This window comes from Carcharodon carcharias, chromosome 13 (genome assembly GCF_017639515.1).
Source record: "Carcharodon carcharias isolate sCarCar2 chromosome 13, sCarCar2.pri, whole genome shotgun sequence".
Taxonomy (NCBI): domain Eukaryota; kingdom Metazoa; phylum Chordata; class Chondrichthyes; order Lamniformes; family Lamnidae; genus Carcharodon; species Carcharodon carcharias.
In genome coordinates, this window is record NC_054479.1 from 129,762,327 (window position 1) to 129,789,582 (window position 27,256).

Sequence of the window (27,256 nt, forward strand, 5' to 3'; positions counted from 1 at the left end):
ATCACCCACACAGATTGATAGATGAATGATTCTCCTTATTATAGGGTCCCATGTGAAATTTGCTTAGGTGGAACTGCTTTCAGTTCATATCAAGCATGGGTCCACAGCACAAGACAACTCATCATTTGGTAATAAAAACAGAAAATGATGCTTAGCAATTTTGGTAGCATCTGTGGAGGGGGAACGAGTTAACATTTCAGGTCAACGATCTTTCATCAGAACCGGGAAAAGTTTGAAGTGTAACAGGTTTTATGGAAGTGAAAGCAGAGAAGGTGAGAAAAAGAAGAAAAGGATAAGGTGGAAGGCAGGAGAGATGAAATGACAAACGGGTTCATCGTGCAAGGGCAAAGGGAACGGTAATGGGACACGTTATGACAAAAAGATATGCCTAGAGGAGGTGTGAATGGCAGACTCATGAATAGCTGCCATCCAAAAGAAAAACAAAGGATAAAAAAGAGAAATGAGTGAAAAACCAAAATCAGCAAAGAAGAAGGAAACAAAATGGATGCCAAAGTTGCAATCAAAAATTGCTGAACTTAACTGTTGAGTTCAGAATGCTATAAGGTATCTAACAGAAATATGTGTTGCTGTTCCTAAAGCTTACAATGAGCTTTATTGGAACACTACAGGATCAAGGTCAAGATCAGAGACACCAGAGTGGGAACAAGGTGGAGATTTCAAATAACTGATACCAGAAGTTCAGGCTTAAGCTAAGCTATTACATTTTCTAGCTTTCCAAGGTTCTGATGAAAAGGTCATCAATCTGAAATGTTAACTCTGTTTCTCTCTCCAAAGATGCTGCCAGACTTGTTGAACATTTCCTATATTTTCTGTTTTTATTTCAGATTTTCAGCATTCACAGTGTCTTTGGATGGGTCATCATGTGGTAATTTCATTCATAGGAAAGCAGCAATGGCAAGTGTAGGAAATTGAAATATCCTGCTGCCCGAGAGGATGGTGCTCTAGAGGTTGGAGTTATGGATCATTGGTGGGTGCAGAGCTGTAACTGGTATACTGATGTTGCAATTTGGAAGAAGCTTTAATTAGCATCTGCTTCATCATGTACTAAACTTAGAAATGTTAGATAAAAACAAAAAAACTGCAGATGCTGGAAATCCAAAACAAAAACAGAATTACCTGGAAAAACTCAGCAGGTCTGGCAGCATCGGCGGAGAAGAAAAGAATTGACGTTTTGAGTCCTCATGACCCTTCAACAGAACAGTTCTGATGAAGGGTCATGAGGACTCGAAACGTCAACTCTTTTCCTCTCCACCGATGCTGCCAGACCTGCTGAGTTTTTCCAGGTAATTCTGTTTTTGTTTTAGAAATGTTAGATGTTGATATTGAGTGACAAAAGAGGAAAGATGTTTCAGTTAACAAGACCAATATCCTTTACTTATAGAGCAGAAAATTCAGCTAAAGGAACCCACCTCATGTTTACCAAGACATTAACTCAGTCACAATATACCTATTTTTCAACGTGTGCATTCTGTAGACACCATAATGATTAGCTGCACAGGAATTCACTTACTGAGAACTGTACACAACTACGTAAATACAACTTAATTAATATATCAGGTAGGATTGGAATTCCGTAAACCTTGCATTCCTACTTTTTTTTATTCTTTCAGTGACGTGGGTGTCACTGGCAAGGCCAGCATTTGTTGTCCATCCCTAATTTCCCTTGAAATGAGTGGCTTGCCATTTCAGAGGGCAATTAAGAGTCAACCACATTGCTCTGGGTCTCGGGTTGCATAAAGACATTAGTAAACCAGATGGGTTTTTACAACAATCAATGTTGTCATGGTCACCATTATCAAGACTAGTGTAAGTTTTTACCTCATTATTCTCCAGATTGATGGTTTCCAGCAGGTTATGGTCCTCCAACCCATTCAAAGTTTCTATTTTATTGTTTGACAAATCAAGCTTGCGCAGGCGTTTCATTTTTGCCAGTCCCTTCACATTTGTGATCTTGTTACCTCGCTGTGAATAAATTACAAACATAGGAGTGGAAAATATTTGGCAACTTGAGATAATTTGTTCTTGATTTTCTGTTCCCCATGGCATTGTCAGATGGCCTGCTTTTATACAAATAGTTTTGCATCTTCTCAGGGACTCAGTTGCATAGTTACATTCAGCATTTAAAAAAGATCATAGCTATGCTCCGTAACAAAGAAATAAAAGACAAGGAGCTATTAACTCAATAACTTTTTGAATCAGGTACATCATTCTCTATGTTATAAATGATAAAATCCTAAATGGAGAAGAGGAGCAGGAGGACCTGGGGAGTGGATACACGCACAATGAAAAAGAAGCAGGCATCAAAAAGGCAAACAGAATCCCGAGTTTACAATCTACAGGCATCGAATACAAAAGCAAGAAGGTAACGTGGAACTTGCCAAGATCTTAAACAGTCGGCGTAATATTTATTGTTTTCAGGTGTTCATGGTAGGAAGACTTTAAAGCAATGGACAGGATACAGGATAGGTTCATTGGGAGAGTACCAGAAATCATGGGTTACTGTTAAGAGAGATCAGGAAGTCAGGAATATAAACAGAAAATGCTAGAAATACTCAGCAGGTCTGGCAACTGCTGCCAGACCTGTTGAATGTTTCCAACATTTTCTGTTTTTATTTCAGATTTCAAATATCCACAGTATTTTGCTTTTAAGAAGTTGGGGCTTTTTTTTCACTGGAGTAGTGAAGGTTAAGGGACAACCTGAGAGACATCCTCAAGGTTCCGAAGGGCTACAAATAAAATAAATAATAAAAGTAAAGTAAAATGAATTGCAATGAGGAAACTCAAATTTAAGATAAGCATAATAAGAATTAAAAAACTATCTTTATAGTTGGAACGTGAAACTCTGGGTCATTGTTAAAGCTGAGTCCAGAAGTAATTCTTACGGAATTTGATGGCTGCTTGAAAAAGGGGAATATTGAAAAGAAGTGGGTCAATCAGGAGAGTGGGATTAGACCAGGTAGCTTATGTGGAGAAAAACATCAGCATGGAATTGATGGGCTAAAGGGCCTGTTTTTCTGTACCTTAATAATCTATAATTCTGCGAACCATAAGAAATGTCACAATCGGTCCATGAACAGGTCAATCAACACAGCACTGCCAGTGACTTTTAAAAGTGAAAAGTGCAAAAAGACTCATTGCTGCTGTGTCATCCCAACATGTCCACTCTCACAAAATGGAATATATGTAAAGTTCCAGTGCAGAAAACTGTGTGTATTACAATATCTGTAACACTAGTCAGTATAAAAAGGGCACAAACTTGGCACATATTCAGGATGAGTGCTTACCTGTCACAATATCGAGCTCAACCATCCAGACTCCTTTGAGTCCTCTTTTTTTAAAGAGTACTTACACTTCCCTTCACTGCAGTGAACATATGGCATTATGTGGCAGCTTTCTGGAGGCTGTTTAACATGATGGCATTTCCAATTAAAAGCTTAATAAAGACTTGAATATAATAAAGGTATTTTTTCAGCACTTGAAATTTGCCAAAGGGCTCTGTGGGCCTGGACAATCTTTAATTGACACCTGAGCTCCCAATAAATTGGAAATATGACCAATCAGCAAACTATCTGAAAGTGATTATTGCATTTGTATCTTTGTACTTGATTCTTCGAAAAACTTCTTAAAAATATATATTTTCAAGGAATTAATAATTCATTAAAGATTTAGGAAATCTTTTTTCTCTTCCAGTTACATTTCTCACACCACATGGTATCTTGCAGCCAATATTTATGGACAGAATGCAATGGCACCACCGGGAGCAGGCTGGGAGGCGAGGGTGGGCATTTAATGGTGCAGGAAGGCAAAAGGTATAGAGCCATTCACTTTCCTGACTCCCATAATTAAGTCCAGGGAAGGAAAGGTCAAGTCCAGCCTTCCCACTGCTAGGCCAATTGAGGCTTTTAAGTGGCTAAAATCAAAGTACAGCTAATTGTTGTTATGATATGGGAAGCATCTGGGCTCCAAATACTGCAACATAGCATCACCTCCAACTATGGCCAAAAATTTCCCCCCATTTAGGGGGTTGTGCAGGGGCGGGCGTGAACCAATTAAGGCCCGCCCATCGTGACATGGGCCCAGAAACACTGAGCGCTCCCTGTGCAGGTGGGAGGGATTCCCTGAGTGGTTCATTGCGATCTATTGCGCACGCGTGCGAAAGAGCGCAGAGATCTCCCTGAGACACGGAGGTGCTTCAGGGAGATTTGTTTCAGTATCAAACTTTTAAATAAAGGATTTTTAAACTTTTGAAACATGTCTCCTCATGTGACAGTGTCACATGAGCTGGGACATGTTAATGAAATTTTGGAAAAAAATTTAGTGATTTTTTTAAACACTTCATGAAACCTCATACCACCTATGGATGAGGTTCCATGAAATAGGCAAAGGCCACTTGGGCTCTTCGCCTGCCCACCAACCTGAAGGTTAGACAGGCAGCTCAGTTAATTAGTTATTAACAGGCCTTAATAGGCCTTTGACAGTTCGGTGGGCACGTAGCCGACTCCGCTGTGCGTCTGCTGAACTGAGGATCAGAATGATGCACGGTGACATCGGGACATCCCCCCACCCCCCGCACTCACCAACAGGAAAATGCTGCCCGTGCATATTGGATCTGGAGGTCCCATCCACGTTAAAAATAGTATGGGAAGTGGGTTCCAAAAATGTTGCCCCAAACTGCGCAGAACTGACTTTGCGGCAATGTTATGAAACATTAGTAATTGTTAAAGTTTGCTCCCGTTCTTTTAGAAAATGCACATTTGACATTGATAGAAAGAAAAGGAGCAGATGACTGTGCATGGTGAAAATACTGACCATTGAAGCAAACAATATAAATTGGTCCAAGGGACAATTAGATGTGTTCCTGCAAATTAAAGGAATGGAAGGATATGGTGAGGATGATCAATGGAAGAGGTACTGGCTTGTCAAGCCCAACAAATTTTTAGTTTTATTAATAACACTCATTGCCTTCAGAGTATACTCTGTGGCTTCTCCCAGCCACTCTTTGCAATATCAGAAATGTCAGGAACAATGGGCAACGTTTAAAGATTGCTCCTCATACCTCTAGACAAGAGACAAGAGTGAAAGAGACAAAGAACAAGGCTAAATAAAGTCAAAACTTACTAGGCAAAGGAATTTAATTGGCAAATTGTCCAAGCCACTAACTTTCAAAAGCGTATTTTCTGCAAGGCTGAGGTACCTGAGACTTAGGCAGTCCTTCAAGCCTTCAATTGCCTGGATTTGATTGTCTGTGAACTCATAAAGAAGAATACACCAGAAATAATGAACAATTTAAATCCCAAGTAAAGCTTGCAGTCTGAGTAAATCCTGCCAGTCCAATTAATTTTATTTCATTACCAATGCTGCAGATCAGGGGAACTGCAGGGTTCGGAACTGTAGTATTCAGCTACTGGGATTTATTTCCAAAAGGAAAGGGAGAATTTTCCTCCATTTATGCCTTTTCCACAATTAGGCAGTAACTTCTGTTCTCTCTGGTAACAAGCTTGGAGGCAGGAAGGACATTTAACTTGGTGGGATGGTAGTGTACCTTAACATGGGCAAGGAAACCTCCTGCTGATTACCACGTAACCCCATGTCCCCATCCCCCTTGGCATCTACACACCACCTCCTCCCTCCATGCCCACCCACCCACCACCAACCTCCCCCACCCCTCCCGCCCCCCAACCACCAACCTCCCCCCCGACCCACCCCGCACCCCCACAACTTCCCCGTGGCCACTCAACTGAGGAATCACTACTCCTTCATGTTGAATACCACCTGGAGGAAACACTGAAGGTTGCGAGGGTGCAGAATATACTCTGGGTGGGGACTTCAATATCCATCACCTAGAGTGGTCCAGTAGCACCACAACAGACCAAGCTTGCCAAGTTCTCAGGGACATAGCTGCGAGACTGGGTCTGCGACAGGTGGTGAGGGAACATACTGGGCCTCATCCTCACCCCAACCTGCCTGCCGCAAATGCATCTGCCCATGTATCAGTAGGAGCGACCACCGCACAGTCCTTGTGGTGGCGAAGTCACATCTTCACATTGAGGATAAGCTCCAATGTGTTGTGTGGCACTACCACTAGGCTAATGGGATAGATTTCAAACAGATCTAACAACTTAAGACTCAGCAACCATGAGGCAGTGTGGGCCATCAGCAGGAGCAGAATTGTATTCAACCACAATCTGTTACCTCATGGCCCAGCATATTCTTGACCCTAGCATTGCCACCAAGCCAGGGAAGCAACCCTGGTTCAATGAAGAGTGCAGGAGGGCATGCCTAAAAATAAGGTGTTAACCTGGTGAAGCTACAACACAGGACTACTTGCGTGCCAAAAAGCATAAGCAGCAAGTGATAGACAGGGCTAAGCGATCCCACAATCAACAAATCAGATCCAAGCTCTGCAATCCTGCCACATCCAGTCGTGAATGGTGGTAGACAATTAAATAAATCACTGGAGCAGGAGGCTCCACAAATATCCCCATCCTCAATGACAGGGGGGCCCTGCACATCAGTGCAGAAGAGAAGGCTGAAGCATTTGCAACCAGCCAGAAGTGCCAAGTGGATGATCCATCTTGGCCTCCTCCGGAGGTCCCCAGCATCACGGATGCCAGTCTTCAGCCAATTCGATTCACTCCATGTGATATCAAGAAACAGCTGAAGGCACACTGGATGCTGCAAAGGCCATGGGCCCTGACAATATTCCAGCAATAGTACTGAAGACTTGTAGTCCAGAACTTGTCACAACCCTAGCCAAGCTGTTCCAGTACAGCTACAACACTGGCATCTAGCCAGCAATGTGGAAAATTGCCCAGGCATGTCCTGTACACAAAAAGCAGGACAAAACCAACCCGGCCAATTACCGCCCATCAGTCTACTCTTCATCATCAATAAAGTAATGGAAGGGGTCATCAAAAGTGCTACCAAGCGGCACTTGCTTAGCAATAACCTGCTCACTGATGCTCAGTTTGGTTTCTGCCAAGGTCAATCAGCTCCTGACCTCATAATAGCCTTGGTTCAAACATGGACAAAACAGCCGAACTCCAGAGATGAGGTGAGAATGACTGCCCTTGACATTAAGGCAGCATTTGACCGAGTGTAGCATCATGGAGCCCCAGCAAAAGTGAGGTCAATGGGAATCAGGGTAAAAACTCTCTGCTGGTTGGAGTCATGCCTACCACAAAGGAAGATGGTTGTGGTTGTTGGAGGTCAATCATCTCAGGTCCAGGACATCACTGTAGGAGTTCCTCAGGGTAGTGTCCTAGGCCCGGCCATCTTCAACTGCTTCATCAATGACCTTCCTTCCATCATAAGGTCAGCAGCGGGGACTTCACTGATTTTCAGCACCATTCGTGGCTCCTCAGATACTTAAGCAGTCCACATCCAACTGCAGCAAGACCTGAACAATATCCTGGCTTGGGTTGACAAGTCACAAGTAACATTCGTACCACGCTGCTAGGATGAAGGATAAGTATGGCAAGTTTCAGGAACCTTGAAAGGATATTGTGAGATTAGTCAAAAAGAAAAGGGAAGCATTCGTAAAGGCTAGAAGGCTGGGAACAGATGAAGCCGTGGAGAATATAAAGAAAGTAGGAAGAAACTTAAGCAAGGAGTCAGGAGAGCTAAAAGGGGTCACGAAAAGTCATTGGCAACCAGGATTAAGGAAAATCCCAAGGCCTTTTATACATATGTAAAAAGCAAGAGGGTAGCCAGGGAAAGGGTAGGCCCACTCAGGAATAGAGGTGGGAATCTGTGTGTGGAGCCAGAAGAAATGGGAGAGATACTAAATGAGTACTTCTCATCAGTATTCACCAAAGAGAAGGACTTAGTGGCTGATTTGTCTAGGGAAGAGTGTGTAGATAGCCTGGATCATGCTGAGATCAAAAAAGAGGAGGTGTTAGGCATCTTGAAGAATATTTAGGTGGATAAATCCCCAGGGCCACATGGGATATATCCCAGAGTACTGAGGGAGGCAAGGGAAGAAATTGCTGGGGCCTTGACAGAAATCTTTGTATCCTCACTGGCTACGGGTGAGGTCCCAGAAGACTGGAGAATGGCCAATGTTGTTCCATTGTTTAAGAAGGGTAGCAGGGATAATCCAGGAAATTACAGGCCGGTGAGCCTTACATCAGTGGTAGGGAAATTATTGGAGAAGATTCTTCGTGACAGGATTTACTACCATTTGGAAGCAAATGGGCATATTAGTGAGAGGCAGCTTGGTTTTGTGAAGGGGAGGTCATGTTTCACTAACTTGATCGAGTTTTTCGAGGAAATGACAAAGATGATCGACAATGGAAGGGCAGTGGATGTTATCTACATGGATTTCAGTAAGGCCTTTGACAAGGTCCCTCATGGCAGACTGGTACAGAAGGTAAAGTCGCACGGGATCAGAGGTGAGCTGGCAAGATGGATACATAATTGGCTTGGTCATAGAAGACAGAAGGTAACATTGGAAGGGTGCTTTTCTGAATGGAGAGCTGTGACTAGTGGTGTTCTGCAGGGATCAGTGCTGGGACCTTTGCTGTTTGTAGTATATGTAAATATTTGGAGGAAAATGTAACTGGGCTAATTAGTAAGTTTGCCGATGACATTAAGGTTGGAGGAGTTGCAGATAGTGATGAGGATTATCAAAGGATACAATGGGATATAGATCGGTTGGAGATTTGGGCTGGGAAATGGCAGATGGAGTTTAATCCAGACAAATGGGAGGTAATGCATTTTGGAAGGTCTTATACAGGTAGGAATTATACAGTAAAAGGCAGAACCCTTAAGTGCATCGACGGGCAGAAAGATCTGGGTGTACAGGTCCACAGGTCACTGAAAGTGGCAACACAGGTGGATAAGGTAGTCAGGAAGACATATGGCATGCTTCCCTTCATTGGCAGAGGTATTGAGTATAAAAGCTGGGAAGTCATGCTGCAGCTGTATAGAACCTTGTTTAGGCCACACTTGGAATACTGCGTGCAATTCTGGTCACCACATTACCAGAAGGATGTGGAGGCTTTGGAGAGGGTGCAGAGGAGGTTTACCAGGATGCTGCCTGGTCTGGAGGTTATTAGCTATGAGAGGTTGGAGAAACTCGGATTGTTCTCACTAGAGCGACGGAGATTGAGGGGCGACTTGACAGAAATTTACAAAATTATGAGTGGCATGGACAAAGTAGATAGCCAGATTCCCAGGGTGGAAGAGTCAATTACTAGGGGATATAGATTTAAGGTGAGAGGAGAAAACTATAAAGGAGATGTGCGGGGCATGTTTTTTACGCAGAGGGTAGTGGGTGTCTGGAATTCGCTGCCAGAGGAGGTGGTGGAAGCAGGTACAATAGTGGTGTTTAAGAGGCAGCTTGACAAATACATGAATAGGATGGGAATAAAGGGATACGGACCCTGGAAGTGCAAAATGTTTTAGTTGATGGGCAATATGATCGGCGCAGGCTTGGAGTGCCGAAGGGCCTGTTCCTGTGCTGTACTTTTCTTTGTTCTTTGTTCACACAAGTGCTAGATAATGACCAGGCCCAACAAGAGACAATTTAACCATCACTCCCTGACATTCAATGGCATTACCATCGCTGAATCCCCCACTATCAACATCCTGGGTGTTACCATTGACCAGAACCTGAACTGGACCACCCATATAAATACAATGGCTACAAGAGCAGGTCAGAGATTAGGAATCATACGATGAGTAACTCACCTCCTGACTCCCCAAAACCTGTCAATGAACTCCAAGTCAGGAGTGTGATGGAATGCTCTCCAATTGCCTGGATGAGTAGAGCTCCAACAACACTCAAGAAGCTTGACACTATCCAGGACAAAGCAGTCCGCTTGATTGGCACCCCATCCACACCCTCCACCACTGACGCACAGTGGCAGCAGTGTGTACCATCTACAAGATGCACTGCAGGAACTCACCAAGACTCCTTCGGCAGCACCTTCTAAACCCACGACCACTACCATCTAGAAGGACAAGGGCAGCAGAGAGATGGAAACACCACTACCTGGAAGTTCCCCTCCAAGCCACTCACCATTCTGACTTGGAAATGTATCCCTGTTCCTTCATTGCTGCTGGGTCTAAATCCTGGAACTCCCTCCCTAACAGCACTATGGGTGTACCTACACCACATGGATTGCAGCGGTTCAAGAAGGCGGCTCACCACCACCTTCTCAAGGGCAATTAGGGATGGGCAATAAACACTGTCCTAGCCAGTGACACTCACATCCCATCAATGAATTTAAAAAATCTTCTAATTCAAGCATCTCATTTTTTATCTCCATCTCAGCCTCTCCTTCAAAATCACCGTTTTCTTTTCGGCTTTTCTCCTAAAATACCTTCCCTATTTTCCCTACTAAACTTGCAAACTAAACACCTCCTCAACGTCAGTAACTTAAACCTACACAATAATTATTCCCAATCTTTCTTCCCTGATTTCTATGCCTTCCTCTACTCAGTTAGCCTCATTCAGCCTATCAATTCCTCACTCACATGATGGAGATCACTTCAATTTCACTGTCGTTCGGACCTATACCTGGAATGATAAGACTAAGTAATAGTAATCCAAGAAAATAAGGAAATATTTCAAAATAAAAAAAGAGCTATCCTTAATATTTCTTCCAAATGTGGTAAACCAGTAAAGGATACTGTCCAAATTCAACTTGAGGAGGAAGCGATAGTCTAACAGCTCCTTCATTTCAGATATCTGATTGTAGGAAAGATCAATTTCCTGCAATGTAAAATAAACAGTGACTTTGTCTTTAATATAACTGGGTGCTGTTCATCTCCTGAGACAACTTTAAGTCAAACTATTTCACCCACATTCAGGACACCAACACTTAAACATGGCTTGACAATGTTAAAATATATATTTAATGAGCACGGAGTGTATGTAATTGTATGGCGAAAATATATTCCAGTGATAAACACTAATGAAATGTGGTAGGAAAAACTTCAACGAACAAAGAGTTAAGAAATGTTTCTTGAACAATAAGAAATTGCGAACCATCCCAGAGAATACAAGGGCAAACTTCTTGAATAAAAATATAACTGAAAACAATTTGGGCATTATAGTTGCACAGGAGTGTAGAATGGAAGATTACTATTTGATTATGAAGTACTTGACCTTGCCGTCTTGTCCTCTGAAATAGATAAACTGTTCTTGGTTCTGTTCTACTCTACACCCTCACCTCCATCACTGCTTTTTTTTATTATTTGAAGAAGGTTACCAAATTCCCAACCCATAATAATCAAATTTAGTTGTTATATTATTCTTGGTTTGCAACTTGATCGTTGCTGCATTTATTTAGGATTGAAGATTGGGAGCTGGATTAAAGCTTTGCTCCTTCAAAACCTCTTCTGGTGTCACTGGCCTTCAAGGTCAGTCTTTAATGTTCAATGCTCTGAAGCACAGTATAATCAGAACTTGTTATGCAGCCAATCCTCATGTGTATCTCAGGAAATCACAGACACTCTGCCTAAGATTTCCAAACATGTACAGCTGGTTCTTGCCAGTGGGGTAAGCTTAGCAAACTGACACAAATGTGAACTTAGTCAAACAAATATATAAAAGTATATGACATTTTTTTCCCCCCAAGTTTAAATAAAAGTAATGCACTTTTATAAACTGGACAATGCATAATCAATAGCTTCTTTATCGAATTCATTCACATCTCCTTTGTTTATATATTATTTATTTTGCCTTAATCTTTGGATAAAATCCTGCCCAAACTGGATGGTCCTTAATTTGTTAAAGAGCCACTAAATGGCTTACCTTAATAGTTTTAGGTAGGTTTAGGTCAGCAAATGAGTTCAACGCATTGTGGGAGGCATCCAGCTGCAACAGGTAGGGCATAAGACTTACACAGCGCAAATCTATAAATCATAAAAGTAAGCTCAGAAGAGAAGCAACTTGAGTAATGCATTTCACAATTAACTGAAATGGAACTCTCTTAAAATACATTTTATTAGGATTTATTTTGTTTCATTGTGGTTTACTTGCAGCTGCCTTTGAAACAAAAGCAGGCCCTATCAAAATGCATAGAAGTCGTGGTTTTATTGTAGAATTGGCAGCTCAAAGCACAGCAATCAGATCTGAATGTGCAATAGCAATCTTGACAATTTGCTCTTCATCCCCATGTATGAGTAACAGGTCATGGAAAAGGAAGCATCATATCAAATTATATTTTATTGAAAAAAATGTTTAGAATCAAGACTTCTTTCACCAACTAATGGAACAAAGGAAAAACAGAAATTGAGATGGGAGGGAACAAGCAATGTAGCATTCTTCACTGCTACTTCTCTTCCAGGGATGCCTACCTTGAAGAAGTACTGCTCTTCTCTCCGACAGAATTTCTGCTTGTCTCATTTGCCATGTTCACCTTCATTGCTTTCCATTTCTCTCCTGGTGTTTGATAAGGTGTTTCCTAAAACTCGCTTTCACAGCCATATTTCCTTCCTCAGTGACTGTCTCTGTCTCTGACTTACCCCACGTGGATTCCAACTGAAGTTCCATCCCACATGTTTCGAATCCTCCCAGGATTACAGGCATCTCTGGGACATAAAATGCTCCTCGGACTGAGATCCACACTCAGTGCCATACGCTGCTATATGAACACAGTGAACCTCTCCCTCCAGCAGCACTGACTCACCCTATCTCTAAGCTGTCCTTGCCTCCAAATTTCATTTTATTCTTCGTCTCATCGGACACCTTAACAAGAAACTTTCTCTCTTTCTTTCAGGTGCTAAGGAACGCAAGCTCCAACAACTCATTGATACCAACGCCTATCCAGAACCCTCCACCCCGCCCATCCCTCTGACCCCATCCCATCTTCTAATCCCAGCCCCCGCCGTGTATTCACCATACCCCCAGACCGCCCCCCCCTCTCTGATGCTGAACATTCAGTACTCAGCAAAGGAGTCAGTTTCATATCTGTGTGCCCTCACCTCAATGAATTCTGGGCTCTGCACGATGCTGAACTCTTCTTCGGCTGTCTTCGTCTCTGTGCTCACTTCTTTGGGCCTGAGTCCTCCCCCTGTTCAACAGGTCCTTTCATCCACCTCCAGTATTCTCCCTCCACCTGGACCCCTCCCTCTGGATTCTTACCTGCGCTTGATTTTGTCATTGAGAACTGTCGGCGTGACATCGATCATCTCAATTTCTCTCCTTCTCTCACTCACTCTAACTTGTCTCCTTATGAACTTGCTGCACTCCGTTCTCTCAGGTCCAACCCTGACTTTGTTATCAAACCTGCTGATGAGGGTTGTTGTCTGGTGTATTGATCTCGACCTCGCAGAGGCTGAGCACCAACTCGCAGACACTTCCTCCTACCTCCCCCTGGACCATGACCCCACCACCGACCATCAAGCCATTGTTTCCAGGGTCGTCACTGACCTCATCTCCTCTGGAGAATTTCCCTCCACAGCTTCCAACCTTATAGTCTCCCAACCTTGGACAGCCCACTTCTACCTCCTCCCCAAAATCCACAAATAAGGTTGTCCTGGCAGACAGATCGTGTCAGCCTGTTCCTGCCCCACAGAACTCATTTCTTGCTACCTTGACTCCGTTCTCTCTCTCCTTGTCCAGTCTCTTCCCACCTACATCCACGATTCCTTTGACACCCTACATCATATCAGCAATTTCCAGTTCCCTGGCCCCAATCGCTCCTCTTCACCATGGATGTCCAATCCCTCTGCACCTCCATCCCCCACCAGAATGGTCTGAGGGCTCTCCGCTTCTTCCTTGAACAAAGGCCTGAACAATCCCCATCCACCACCACCACTCCTCCTCCTCCGTCTGGCTGAACTTGTTCTCTCATTGAACAATTTCTCCTTAAACTCGTCTCACTTCCTCCAAATAAAAGGTGTGGCTATGGGTACCCACATGGGCCCCAGTTATGCCTGTCTCTTTATGGGGTATGTGGAACACTCCTTGTTCCAGTCATGTTCAGGCCCCCTCCCACAACTCTTTCTCCAGTACATCGATAGCTGTTTTGGTGCCGCTTCATGCTCTCATCTGGATCTGGAAAAATTTATTAATTTTGCTTCCAATTTCCACCCCTCCATCGCTTTCACATGGTCCATCACAGACACTTCCCTTCCCTTCCTTGGCCTCTCTGTCGCAATTTCTGGTGATAGACTGCCCACCAATATTCATTATAAGCACACCATTTCCCACAGCTACCCCGACTACAGCTCCTCACACCCTGCTTCCTGTAAGGACTCCATCCTATTCTCTCAGCTCCTTCGCCTCCGTCGCATCTGTTCCGATAATGCTACTTTCCAAAACAGTGCTTCTGACAATACTTCCTTCTTCCTTAACCGAGGTTTCCCACTCACAATGGTTGACAGGGCCCTCAACGGTGTCCGACCCATCTCCTACGCCTCTGCCCCCAAATCTTCCTCTCCCTCCCAGAACCATGATAGGGTCCCACCAGCCTCCGCATTCAAAGGATCATCCTCCACCATTTCTGCAAACTCCAGCATGCTGCCACCACCAAACATATCTTCCCTTCACCCCCACTGTCAGCATTCTGTAGGAACTGTTCCCTCTGGGACACCCTGGTCCACTCCTCCATCACCCATACACCTCAATCCCCTCCCGCGGCACCTTCCCATGCAATTGCAGAAGTTGCTACACCTGCCCCTTTACTTCCCCCCTCCTCATCGTCCAAGGGCCCAAATACTCCTTTCAAGCGAAGCAGCACTTCACTTGCACTTCCCTCAATTTGGTCTACTGCATTTGCTGCTCCCAATGCGGTCTACATTGGAGAGACCAAACGCAGACTGGGTGACTGCTCTGCGGAACACCTTCGGTCTGTCAGCAAGCATTACCCAGATCTCCCTGTCACTTGCCATTTCAACACTGCACCTTGCACCTTGGCTTGCTGCATTGTTCCAGTGAAGCTCAACGCAAACTGGAGGAACAGCACCTCATCTTCCAACTAGGCACTTTACAGCCTCCCTGACTGAATATTGAGTTCAACAATTTTAGATCTTGAACTCTCTCCTCCATCCCCACCCCTTTTCCGTTTCTTCCCCCTCCTTTTTGTTTTTTCCAATAATTTATATAGATTTTTCTTTTTCCACCTATTTCCATTATTTTTTAATGTATTTCCACCCATTGTTTATCTCTACCTATTAGCCCTTTTAGTATTCCTTCACCCCACTCCCATTAGAGCTATCTGTACCTTGTCCGTCCTGCTTTCTACTCTTAATTAGCACATTCCTTTAGATAATATCACCACCTTCAACACCTCTTTGCCCTTTTGTCTGTGACATCTTTTGGTTATCTCCACCAATTACTGGCTGCTTGTCCCAACAACACCCCGCCCCTTAAACCAGCTTATATTTCACCCCTTTCCTATTGTTACTTAGTTCTGTTGAAGGATCATGAGGACTCAAAACGTCAACTGTGCTCTTCTCCATCGATGCTGCCAGACCTGCTGAGTTTTTCCAGGTATTTCTGTTTCTGTTTTTGTCTTAATGGTCTTTTTCTGATTGGCAGATGTGATGAGTGGAGTTCCACAGGTTCCTGTACTGGGGCCTCAACTTTTTACGACTTACACTATAGCTAAATTTGCAGATGACACAAAGATAGGTAGGAAAGTATTTTGTGAAGAGGACATGAGGAGGTTGCAGATGGATATAGATAGGTTGAGTGAGTTGGCAAAGGTCTGGCAAATGGAGTTTAATGTGGGAAAATGTGAAGTGGTTCACTTTGGCAGGAAGAAAAAAGCTGAATATTACTTAAATGGAGAATAGCTGCATAATTCTGAGGTGCAGAGGCATCTAGGTATTCTAGTACATCAGTTACAAAAGGTTAGTATGCAGGTACAGCAAGTAATTAAGAAGGTTAATAGAATGCTATCATTTATTACGAGAGGGATTGACCATAAAAGAAAGGATGTTATGCTTCAGTTATACAGGGCATTGGTGAGACCGCACCTCAAATACTGCGTGCAGTTTTGGTCTCCTTATTTAAGGAAGGATGTAAATGCATTGGAGGCAGTTCAAAGGAGGTTTACTCGATTGATACCTGGAATGAGTAGGTTGTCTTATGAGGAAAGGTTGGACAGACTGGGCTTGTTTCCACTGGAGTTTAGAAGAGTGAGGGGTGATTTGATTGAAGTACACAAGATCCTGAACGGCCTTGATAAGGTGGATGTCAAAAGGGTGTTTCCTCTTGTGTGTGAGTCCAGAACTAGGGGGCACTGTTTTAAAATTAGGGGATGCCTTTTGGGACAGAGATGAGAATTTTTTCTCTCAGAGGGTTATGCGACTTTGGAATTCTCTGCCTTAGAAGGTGGTGGAGGCAGGGTCATTGAATGTTTTTACGGCAGAGGTAGATAGATTCTTGTTAGGCAATGGAATCAAAGGTTATCGGGGTAAGATGAGAACGTGGAAATCGAAACACAAGAAGATTAGCCATGATCTTTTTGAATGACGGAGCAGACTCGAGGGGCCGAATGGTCTACTCCTGTTCCTATTTCTTATGTTCTAACAGTGATTCCATCCACTTATCAGAGGTAGCAATCTACTGGAGATGCTTCCTGGGCATGAGAAAACGATGGTGATCTTTATAGCAGGCCACTCTCTCCCCTTTAATCTCTACTCTTCCTTTGTCAAAAGCATTATCTCATGCTATTTTATTAATATGGCTTTGGTTCTCTGAATTTTTCACTTTTGTTCCTCTTAAACTTCACATATACGTTTCCGCACATTCTTCCCTATGTCACTGCATCCTGCTCTTAAGTCCTTTTTCTCTTGGACATCAAATCTGTTCTGTGCCTTTACTCCACCCCCCAACTTTGTTTGCTTGTCTTCCTGTAATCTACAGGCTTTTATCCACATAACATCAGTCACTGCACTTCAGGGTAGAACGTATCAGAGACAAAAGTTAACTTAAGTTTTATTTTAAATCCCAAGCTTCCTGTCACATAATTGCTACTTCACAATTTATATTGTCCAAGGGTAATCAAGAAGTCATGATGCCAAGCTGGAATTTAAAGTGGTGTCATGCATACAGGTTCTAGTATGATGCATGAAGGGTCTAGTGTGGTGCACAAGGAACCTGTTCCTTCACCTCGGTTTGTCAATTAAAATGTTAGCTAACTAAACACATCTTCCCCTCAACCCCCCTGTCAGCATTCTGTAGGGACTGTTCCCTCCGGGACACCCTGGTCCACTCCTCAATCACCCCCAACACCTCATCCCTTTCCAATGGCACCTTCCCATGCAATCGCAGAAGGTGCAACACCTGTCCTTTCACCTCTTCCCTCCTCGCCATACAAGGGCCCAAACACTCCTTTCAGGTGAAGTAGCGCTTCAATTTTGTCTTCTGCATTCACTGCTCCCAATGTGATCTCCTCTACACTGGGGAGACCAAACGCAGACTGGGTGATCACTTTGAGGAACCTTCGGCCTGTCTGCAAACATGACCCAGACCTTCCTGTCGCTTGCCATTTCAACACACCATTCTGCTCTCATATCCACACATCCATCCTTGGCCTGCTGCAATGTTCCAGTGAAGCTCAACACAAACTGGAGAAACAGAACCTCATCTTCCAATTAGGCACTTTACAGCCTTCTGGACTTAACAGTGAGTTCAACAATTTCAGATCATGAACTCTCTCTTCCATCCTCACCCCTTTTTGATCCCCTTTTTTCAAATATTTATTTTAAAATTTTTATATATATTTTTTCCCCACCTATTTCTATTATTATTTTTAAAATTTATTTTCATTCATTGTTTTATCCCCACCTTTTAGCCTATTTCAATCCCCACTCCCACTTGGGCCATCTGTCACTTGCTCATCCAGCTTTCTACTCTTAATGTCACCTTTAGCACATCCTTTAGCCAGTATCACCACCATCAACACGCCATCGACACGCCATCGATTTGTTTATGATATCTTTTGCATTCTCTCCTTTGCCTCCACCTATCACTGGCCTTCTATCCAGCTTCACCTGTCCCACCCCCCTTAAACAGTATAACTATTTAGCATTGTACGTTTACCTATAATTACATGGACTCCATGGTTCAAAAATTTGGTTCACTACCACCTTCTAAAGGGCAATTAGGGATGGGCAACAAATGCTGGCCTTGCCAGCAACCCTCGTTATCCATGAAAGAATAAAATAAAAAACTCCCTGAGCAGCACTTCAAACACATAAAAATTATCATCAGCCATTGCTCAACCAGTTGCACTCTCATTTCTGAGTCAACAGATTTTGGTTTCAATTTTCACTCCAGAGACCTGAGCACATAACCCAAATTGAGGGAGTGCTGCAATGTTGAAAGTGCTGTCTTTTGGATGAGATGTAAAACTGAGGCCCCATCTTGCCTGCTTAGGTGGATGTAGAAGACCTCATGGCACTATTCTGAAGAAGAGGAGTTCTTACTGATCTTCTGGCCAATATTTGTCCCTCAAACAACATTATTTTAAAAAAGCAAATTATCTGACCATTATCACATTGCTATTTATGGACCTTACTGTGCACAGATTGGCTGCTACATTACAGCATTACTACTTGAAAAGTACTTCATTAGCTGCAAAGTGCTTTGCTTCGTTTGAGGTTGTGAAAGGCAAGTATATTTTTTCTTTGTTGAAATGGGTACTTCAGTGGATGCCCATGGAGAGGCAAGGGGAAATTGATCCAGGGTGACCTTTCCTTTTTATAAGGCCATCTTTACCTTGTCCCCACCACTTCTCGGTCTATTCTTCAATGCAGACTCTATGACACACCAATAAACAAAACCCAGCTCTCAACCGGCAGCCTTTCATGGCCTGACATTCCAGCCCTGAATCCCTTGGCACTCCCAACAAGTCATGCACCACATGCTAGAAGCGCTATTAAATTATTTAAGTGAGCTGGCTCTCTGTGCTATTGTGTAAGGCCAGTTTACCACTTAGGTGCGCAACCCATCTGGGAAGCAGCATTAGGTTGGACTGGATTATTGTGTCCCTGCAACTTCCTTTTAATCCCTGTTGTAAAATCTCCTCCAGTGCACTGTTCTTAATATTTATACCTGTTATATGATTGTAAGGAAGTTCCAACTTCTGGAGGTGAGTGTAATTGGAAAGAATAGTCACATCACGTAGTTTGCAATTCTGTAAAAGAGAGAAGAGGATTTATTTGCAGAGAACCACTGGATAAGGTGAAGTACAAACACATTCATATCTTACATAAAAGTTTAGTTTAAAATTTAAACCTCAAACTCTTCCCAACATAAGGCTGCTTCTAGCCTTTGTCCTAGGCTTTTTAGTTTTGGGTTGCGTGGAATAACTCCACCAGTCAGATTGTTAGATTACTCACACATAGGTATACATTGAACCATAATACATCACATGCAGCAATGCCAGCTGTGACTAAATCAGTTGTCAAGTCATTTTAGGAACAAGAATAAAGTGGTACAAGGCCACCTGAACCCCAATTGGCTTTTACTGAGAATGTGTTCCTCTTCAGTTTTTGTAATCCTGGAATCAACCAACACATTTATTCCTTCTGCTGGTGAATCAGTTTCAAAAAGTTACTGGCCAAGGATATGAAGTTGCATGGAATATATCAGCGCTGATAGGAAGCACTATAGGCAAAGACACTTATAATCATTTATGCATAATAAAAACTGTTTCCAATGTATTTGAGATTGGTTCAGAGTATGTTTCTCATTGTAGAGAATAATGTAATTGAACAGAAACCACAGAATCACAGGATGGTTACAGCACAGGAGGTCATTTGGCCTGTCATATCTGTGCTGGCTCTCTGAAGGAGCATTTCAACTGGTGTCACTTCCCTGTCTTCTCCCCGTAGCCCTGCACATTCTTCCTTTTCAAATTACAATCCAACTCCCTCTTTAATGCCTCGATTGAAGCTGCCTCCATGACACTCTCATGCAATTCATACCACTCGCTGCATGAAAAGGTTTTTCCCCATGTTGCCATTGCTTCTTTTGCCAATTATTTTAAAGCTCTGCCCTCTGAATCTTGATCCTTCCAACATTGGGAACAGTTTCTCCCTATCCACTCTGTCCAGGCCCCTCATGATTTTGAATACCTCAATCAAATCTCCTCTCAACCTTCCAAGGAAAACAGTCCCAACTAATCTATCTACATAACAGAGTTCCTGATCCCCGGAACCATTCTCGCGATTTTTTTTTTTGCACCCTTTCTAATGCCTTCACATCCTTCCTAAAGTGTGGCGCCCAGAACTGGATGCAATACTCCAGTTGAGGCTTAACCAGAGCTTTCACCAAGTTTACCATGGCTTCCTTGCTTTTGTATTCTATGGCCCTATTAATAAAGCCTAGAATGCTATATGCTTTATTAACCGTGCTCTGACTTTATCCTGACACCTTCAAGGATTTATGCATATACACATCCAGGTCACTCTGCTCCTGCACCTCTTTAAAGTTGTACTTTTTATTGTATATTGCCTGTCCACGTTCTACCAAAATTAATCATCTCACATATCTCTACATTAAATTTCATCTGCCACTTGTCTACCCATTCCACAAACCAATAACCATTGATGTTAATGAAGGAGGTTAGAAGGAAACTTGATTAGAGCCACTTTCTTTGTGCCATATGGACAGAGACTTCCACAAAAGGAGCAGTTCAGATACTTTGCTGAATATTTCCAGATGAGCACCAGTCTTCTTAGCTGCACTGGTGTTATGAACGAAAGTGCATTCAAATTTGCCTTGATTACAAATTGAACTTCCTTCTGTATGGCTAGATTTGCTTGGGCTCCAAGGGTGTACAATAAGGCAACAAAAACAAAAATGCTGGAAAACCTCAGCAGCTCTAACAGCATCTGTGGAGAGAAAGACAGAGTCTACATTTCAAGTCCGTATGACTCTTTTTCAGAGCCATACAGACTCGAAACGTTAACTTTGTCTTTCTCTCCACAGATGCTGTTAGACCTGCTGAGTTTTTCCAGCATTTTTTGTTTTTGTTTCAGGTTTCCAGCATCCACAGTATTTTGCCTTTATCTTAGCGTACAATGAGTCACCCTTGATATGGCTGCAACACAGAATCACAGAATGGTTACAGCACAAAAGGAAGTCATTTTGTCCAGTGTCCATGCTAGCTCTCTGCAAGAGCAACTCTTCTAGCCTCACTCCCCCATCTTTCCCCCGTTACCCTGCAATTTTTTTCTCATTGCCATGGCTGCTATTCCTGAAGGGATCTTTAAATAGGGTGGCTAAATGGTAAAGTGAGACAGTGTTCCCTTGGATGTCAACCCAGGAATGCCTGAAACCTCTGCTTGTCAGCCTTGCAGCAGCTCCTTAACGGAGAAATTTTTAGCAAAGGTCAGCTACCATAGTTGCTGCTGCAGTTCTGAAAGCAATCCGGAGCTCTGTAACCAAGTTAAGTAGACTGGACCCAGTGCACAAAAGACACTCCTGGGAGGCTTTAGTACAAGTTGGTACTGGAGTTTCACCTTCTGGTGTGGACTGGGATAGCAGGGACTGGATGAAAAATAGCCTTATCCAGCCAATCTCACCATACCATCGAGGAAACAACCAAAGATGGACCTCTAGCCAATATAGACTTGACAAGTAAAGTACTGCTTCAAGATGCTGGTGGTATGCTGGTTAAGTATCGTGATAGCTGCATGGTCATTGTATCTGCACTCTATTTCTGTTTATAGATGTACCAAAAGTATGACTAGCCAAGTCTGGATGTGGTAGCCATGGTCTCTGAAGAGCCATACTCCAAGTCTCCCTTCTCTTAACACCAATCACAGATGTTTATCTTAAAAATTAACATTGCGACTACTGCCTGGGAAGTGGATATTGACCTCCATAATATAAAACTGGTGATCATCACAGAACAGAACTCCTTTCTTTTCAGATAAGCTAATGAACTGTATTTACAGGTCAAGCTGGCCTCTTGAACTTTGGAAAATCGAACAATGCAGTGAAATTAGGAAGCAATGCCATAATGATGCTCTTGCAGTTCAGTGGGAAAGGAGATTAAAATGTTTGCTCTCCTGGATAATGCATGAGTTGCCTATTTAATAAATCTGTGCACAGTAAATTAACAATCTGGGAAGTGTCAGTGGCATAAGAGTTAAGTGACACGTTCATCTTGATCACACTAGTAGTGCCATCACTATGGTGGGGCTTGGTTCGAAACAGATGACACAGCTCTGTTACTAAAGCAGAAAATGCTGGAGAAACTCAGCAGGTCTGACAGCATCTGTGGAGAGAGAAACAGAGTTAATGTTTTGAGTCCGTATGACCAAGTTAACTCTGTTTCTCTCTCCACAGATGCTGCCAGACCTGCTGTTTTTCCAGCATTTTCTGTTTTTGTTTCAGATTTCCAGTATCCGCAGTATTTTGCTTTCAACTCTGTAACTGTCTCCTTGATGAAACTGAGCCCGCAGCACCTGCAAGGGCAGTCCTCTTCTGTCACTAGCGAATAACTGTTATCAAGAGAGCAGTTACCAACAAGTGAGAGACTCGGTGACCTTTACAGCAAGATTAGTATACTGCATATGCAGTGCATGATGACAAAGAAAAGCTCTCCCATTAAGCAGTATTTAGAAGATGGTTCACATTGCTAATGAAGGAATCCTGTGTGAGAATGCGCATGGCCAGCAGTGATTTCAAACGCATGCTGAACAGGCTGGAAGCGAGTACGTTAATGCTTTTAATGCTTAAAAACTTTTCTGGCCTATGTCAAAATTCAAAAACAAAAATTTCCTGCGCTGTTCCATGGCTAAGATGAATGGAAGAAAATGGAGACCAAATCCTAATACCACCATGGGCCCTAAAAAGTAGTTATCAATCTAACCAGGTAGTTGCAATGTAGGCAGTGCAGAGCATTATATCATATCCTCATAATTCCACAGGCACAGGTTTAATTGACCAAAAGTTGGAATTTATATTTAGGTAGACTATTGTCAGCCTATATCATCGGCTGATATCACTTTGTTATCAATAAGGGTTTGTGCCAACATACTTACCGGCAAAGAGAGATGGAGATAGGCCTGTTCCAATCCAGTTGCTGAGTGTCTCAGATTTGATAAACCTTTCACTAGTACTTTTTCTGTCAGTACACCATCAAATTCTTCCTGGAAAACAAAACACTTGTTGAAAATTTCCAGTGTGTTCTTGGGATGTACCAAATAAAGGGTTTCTGTTTTTTGGAGGAATTCACAAATAAATGTCCCATTCAGTAGAGCAATCTCAGCTGTGCTGTGATGGCAAGTTGCAAAATGGAAAACAGTCAAGGGAAAAAGACTTTAGCAGTCAGGCGTAGAATAGCATAACAAGAGACGCAGATCTACCCCTCGAAGCCCCATTAATGAAAAATTGGTTAGTCAATCATTTTAAGGTCTTGCTCAGCTCAGATTTTGAAATACAATCTATCACCAAGGGATAATTCGGTTCAATTCAGAGTTTCTCCATTTTTATTGGAGTGAGCCAGTTTCAGTTGGAAAGCAAGTTACTGCAGCTGAACTAAGGTTTTCATTAAGATAACTTGTTTCTCAAATTTATTTTTTATTCATCCATGAGATGTGGGATTTGCTGGCTGGGCCAGCATTTATTGCCCATCCCTAGCTGTGTTGAGAAGGTGGTGGTGAGCTGCCTTCTTGAACCACTGCAGTCCATGTGGTGTAGGTATACCCACAGTGCTGTTAGGGAGTTTCAGAATTTAAACCAAGCGACAGTGAAGGAACGTCAATATATTTGCAAGTCAGGATGGTGAGTGACTTGGAGGGGAACTTCCAGGTGGTGGTGTTCCCATCTATCTGCTGTCCTTGTCCTTCTAGATGGTAGTGGACATGGGTTTGGAAGGTGCTGACAAAAGAGCCTTGGTGAATTCCTGCAATGCATCTTATAGATGGTACACGCTGCTGCTACTGTGTGTCGGTGGTGGAGGGAGTGAATGTTTGTGGATGTGGTGCCAGTCAAGTGGGCTGCTTTGTCCTGGACGTTGTCAAGTTTCTTGAGTGTTGTTGGAGCTGCACTCATCCAGGCAAGTGGGTAGTGTTCTATCACACTCCTGAACTGAGCCTTGTAGATGGTGGATGTGCTTTAGGCAGTCAGGAGGTGATTTACATGTCGCAGGATTCCTAGCCTCTAACCTGCTCTTGTAGCCACAGTATTAATATGGCTGGTCCAGTTCAGTTTCTGGTCAATGGTAACCCCCAGATGTTGATAATGGGGGATTCAGTGAAAGTAATGCCATTGAACATCAGTGGCGATGGTTGGATTCTCTCTTTTTGGAGATGGTCATTGCCCAGCACTTGTGTGGCATAAATGTTACTTGCCACATGTCAGCCCAAGCCTGGATGTTGTCCAGGTCTAGCCGCATTTGGACATGGACTGCTTCAATATCTGAGGAGTCGCGAATGGTGCTGAACATTGTGCAATCATCAGTGAACCTCCCCACTTCTGACCTTATGATGGAAGGAAGGAAGAAGGTCATTGATGAAGCAGCTGAAGATGGTTGGGGCGAGGTCACTACCCTGAGGAACTCCTGCAGTGATGTTCCGGAGCTGAGATGACTGACCTCCAACAACCACAATCATCTTCCTTTGTGGTAGGTGTGACTCTAACCAGCAGAGAGTTTTCCCCTTGATTCCCATTGACTTCAGTTTTGCTAGGGCACCTTGATGCCACACTCAGTCAAATGCTGCCTTGATGTCAAGGGCAGTCACTTTCATCTCACCTTGGGAGTTGAGCTCTTTGTCCATGTTTGAACCAAGGCTGTAATGAGGTCTGGAGCTGAGTGGCCCTGGCAGAATCCAAACTGGGCATCAGTGAGCAGGTTGTTGCTAAGCAAGTGCCGCTTAATAGCACTGTTGATGACCCTTTCTATTACTTTACTGATGATCGAGAGTAGACTGATGGGGTAGTAATTGGCTGGGTTGAGTTTGTCCTGCTTTTTGTGTACAGGACATACCTGGGCAATTTTCCACATAGCTGGGTAGATGCCAGTGTTGTAGCTGTACTGGAACAGCTTGGCAAGGGAAGCGGCAAGTTGGCAAGTTCTGGAGCACAAGTCCACAGTACTATTGCCAGAAGGTTGTCAGGGCCTTTGCAAATCCAGTGCCTTCAGCCGTTTCTTGATATCAAGTGGAGTGAATTGAATTGGATGAAGACTACCATCTGTGATGCTGGGGACCTCCAGAGGAGGCCAAGTTGGATCATCCACTTGGCACTTCTGGCTGAAGATTGTAGCAAATGCTTCAGCCTTATCTTTTGCACTGATGTCCTGGGCTCCTCCATCATTGAGGATGGGGATATTTGTAGAGCCTCCTCCTCCAGTGAGTAGTTTAATTGTCCACCACTATTCATGACTGGATGTGGCAGGACTGCAGAGCTTAGATCTGATCCGTTGGTTGTGGGATCGCTTAGACCTGTCTATCACTTGCTGCTTATGCTGTTTGGCATGCAAGTAGTCCTGTGTCATAGCTTCATCAGGTTTTCACCTCATTTTCAGGTATGCCTGATGTTGCTCCTGGCATGCCCTCCTGCACTCTCCATTGAACCAGGGTTGATCTCCTGGCTTAATGGTAATGGCAGAGTGGGAGAAATGCCATGAGGTTACACAGATTCTGTTCAAGTACAATTCTGCTGTTGCTGATGGCCCACATCGCTTCATGGATGCCCAGTCTTGTGTTGCTAGATCTGTTTTGAAATCTATCCTACAGTGGTTGTGCCACACAACACGATGGAGGGTATTCTCAATGTGAAGGTGGGATTTTGTCTCCACAACCACTGTGCAGTATTCAATCACATCAATACATGGGTAGATGCATTTGCAGCAGGCAGGTTGGTGAGGACGAGGTCAAGTATGTTATTTCCTCTTGTTGGTTCCCTCACCACCTGCCACAGACCCAGTCTAGCAGCTATGTCATTTAGGAATCAGCCAGTAGCGGTGCTACCGAGACATTCTTGGTGATGGATATTGAAGTTCCCCCACCCAGAGTACATTCCCTTGCCACCCTCAGTGTTTCCTCCAAGTGGTGTTCAACATGGAGGAGTACTAATTCCTCAGCTGAGGGAGGGCAGTACGTGGTAACCAGCAGGAGGTTTCCTTGCCCATGTTTGACTTCATGGGGTCCGGAGTTAATGTTGAGGACTCCCTGGATAACTCCCTCCCGTATAACCACTGTACCACCACCTCTGCTATGCCTGTCCTGCTGGTGGGATGGTGATTGGTGGAGTCTAGGACATTATCTGTAAGGTATGATTCCATGAGAATGACTATGTTAGGCTGTTGCTCGACTAGTCTGTGAGACAGCTCTCCCAGATGATAGTAAGGAGGACTTTGCAGGGTCGACAGTGCTGCGATTGCTGTTGTCGTTTCCAGTGCCTAAGTCGACACCAGGTGATCTGTCCGATTTCATTCCCTTTTTGTGACTTTGTAGCAGTGAGTGGCTTGGCTAGATCGTTTCACAGAACATTTAAGCATCCATGTAGGCCAGACCAGGTAAGGACAGCAGATTTCCTTCCCTAAAGAGCCAGATGGGTTTTTACAACAATCAACAATGGTATCATGGTACCATTCTAGATTTTTATTGAATACAAATTCATCATCTGCCGTGGCAGGATTCGAACCCAGGTCCCCAGTGCATTACTCTGGGTCTCTGGATTACAAGTCCAGCAACAATACCACTACACCATCACCTCCCCACAATTCTAACTACATGATATGATTCCCAATAGAGCAACTCACTGCAATCAGACTGATTCAGTTCCAATTAGAGAGGACTCAATTTGCATTGGAACAACTTGGTCCTACACCCACTCAGTTCCAATGATTCACTGCTGATTGAAAAGACAAAAATTTCTATAGCACCTTCCACAACTTCAGGGAACCCCAAATCGCTTTACAGCCAACAAAACAATTTTTAACATGTAGCCATTGCTGCAATGTAGGAATTGAACGACCATAAGACATAGGAGCAAAAATTAGGCCATTCGGCCCATCGAGTCTGCTCTGCCATTCAATCATGGCTGATAAGTTTTTCAACCCCATTCTCCCGCCTTCTCCCCATAACCGTTGATCCCCTTACCAATCAAGAACCTATCTAACTCGGTCTTAAATACACTCAATGACCTGGCCTCTACAGCCCTCTGTGGCAATGAATTCCACAGATTCACCACTCTCTGGCTAAAGAAGTTTCTCCTCATCTCTGTTCTAAAAGGTCTTCCCTTTACTCTGAGGCTGTGCCCTCCGGTCCTAGTCTCTCCTACTAATGGAAACACCTTCCCTATGTC

The 27,256-nt window shown here is 43.5% G+C and overlaps 1 protein-coding gene across 1 annotated transcript in view; it reads right to left on the minus strand.

Moving 5' to 3' along the window:
* LOC121286156 (leucine-rich repeat and guanylate kinase domain-containing protein-like) overlaps positions 1-27,256 on the minus strand; it is a 56,443-nt gene that overhangs the window by 26,310 nt on the left and 2,877 nt on the right. The window contains exons 2-7 of the mRNA XM_041203137.1: positions 22,987-23,094; positions 19,043-19,124; positions 11,786-11,886; positions 10,660-10,741; positions 5,140-5,264; positions 1,840-1,983 (exon numbers count right to left, since the gene is read on the minus strand). Coding sequence (XP_041059071.1) covers positions 1,840-1,983; positions 5,140-5,264; positions 10,660-10,741; positions 11,786-11,886; positions 19,043-19,124; positions 22,987-23,094 — 642 coding nt within the window. The remainder of the gene's footprint in view (positions 1-1,839; positions 1,984-5,139; positions 5,265-10,659; positions 10,742-11,785; positions 11,887-19,042; positions 19,125-22,986; positions 23,095-27,256) is intronic.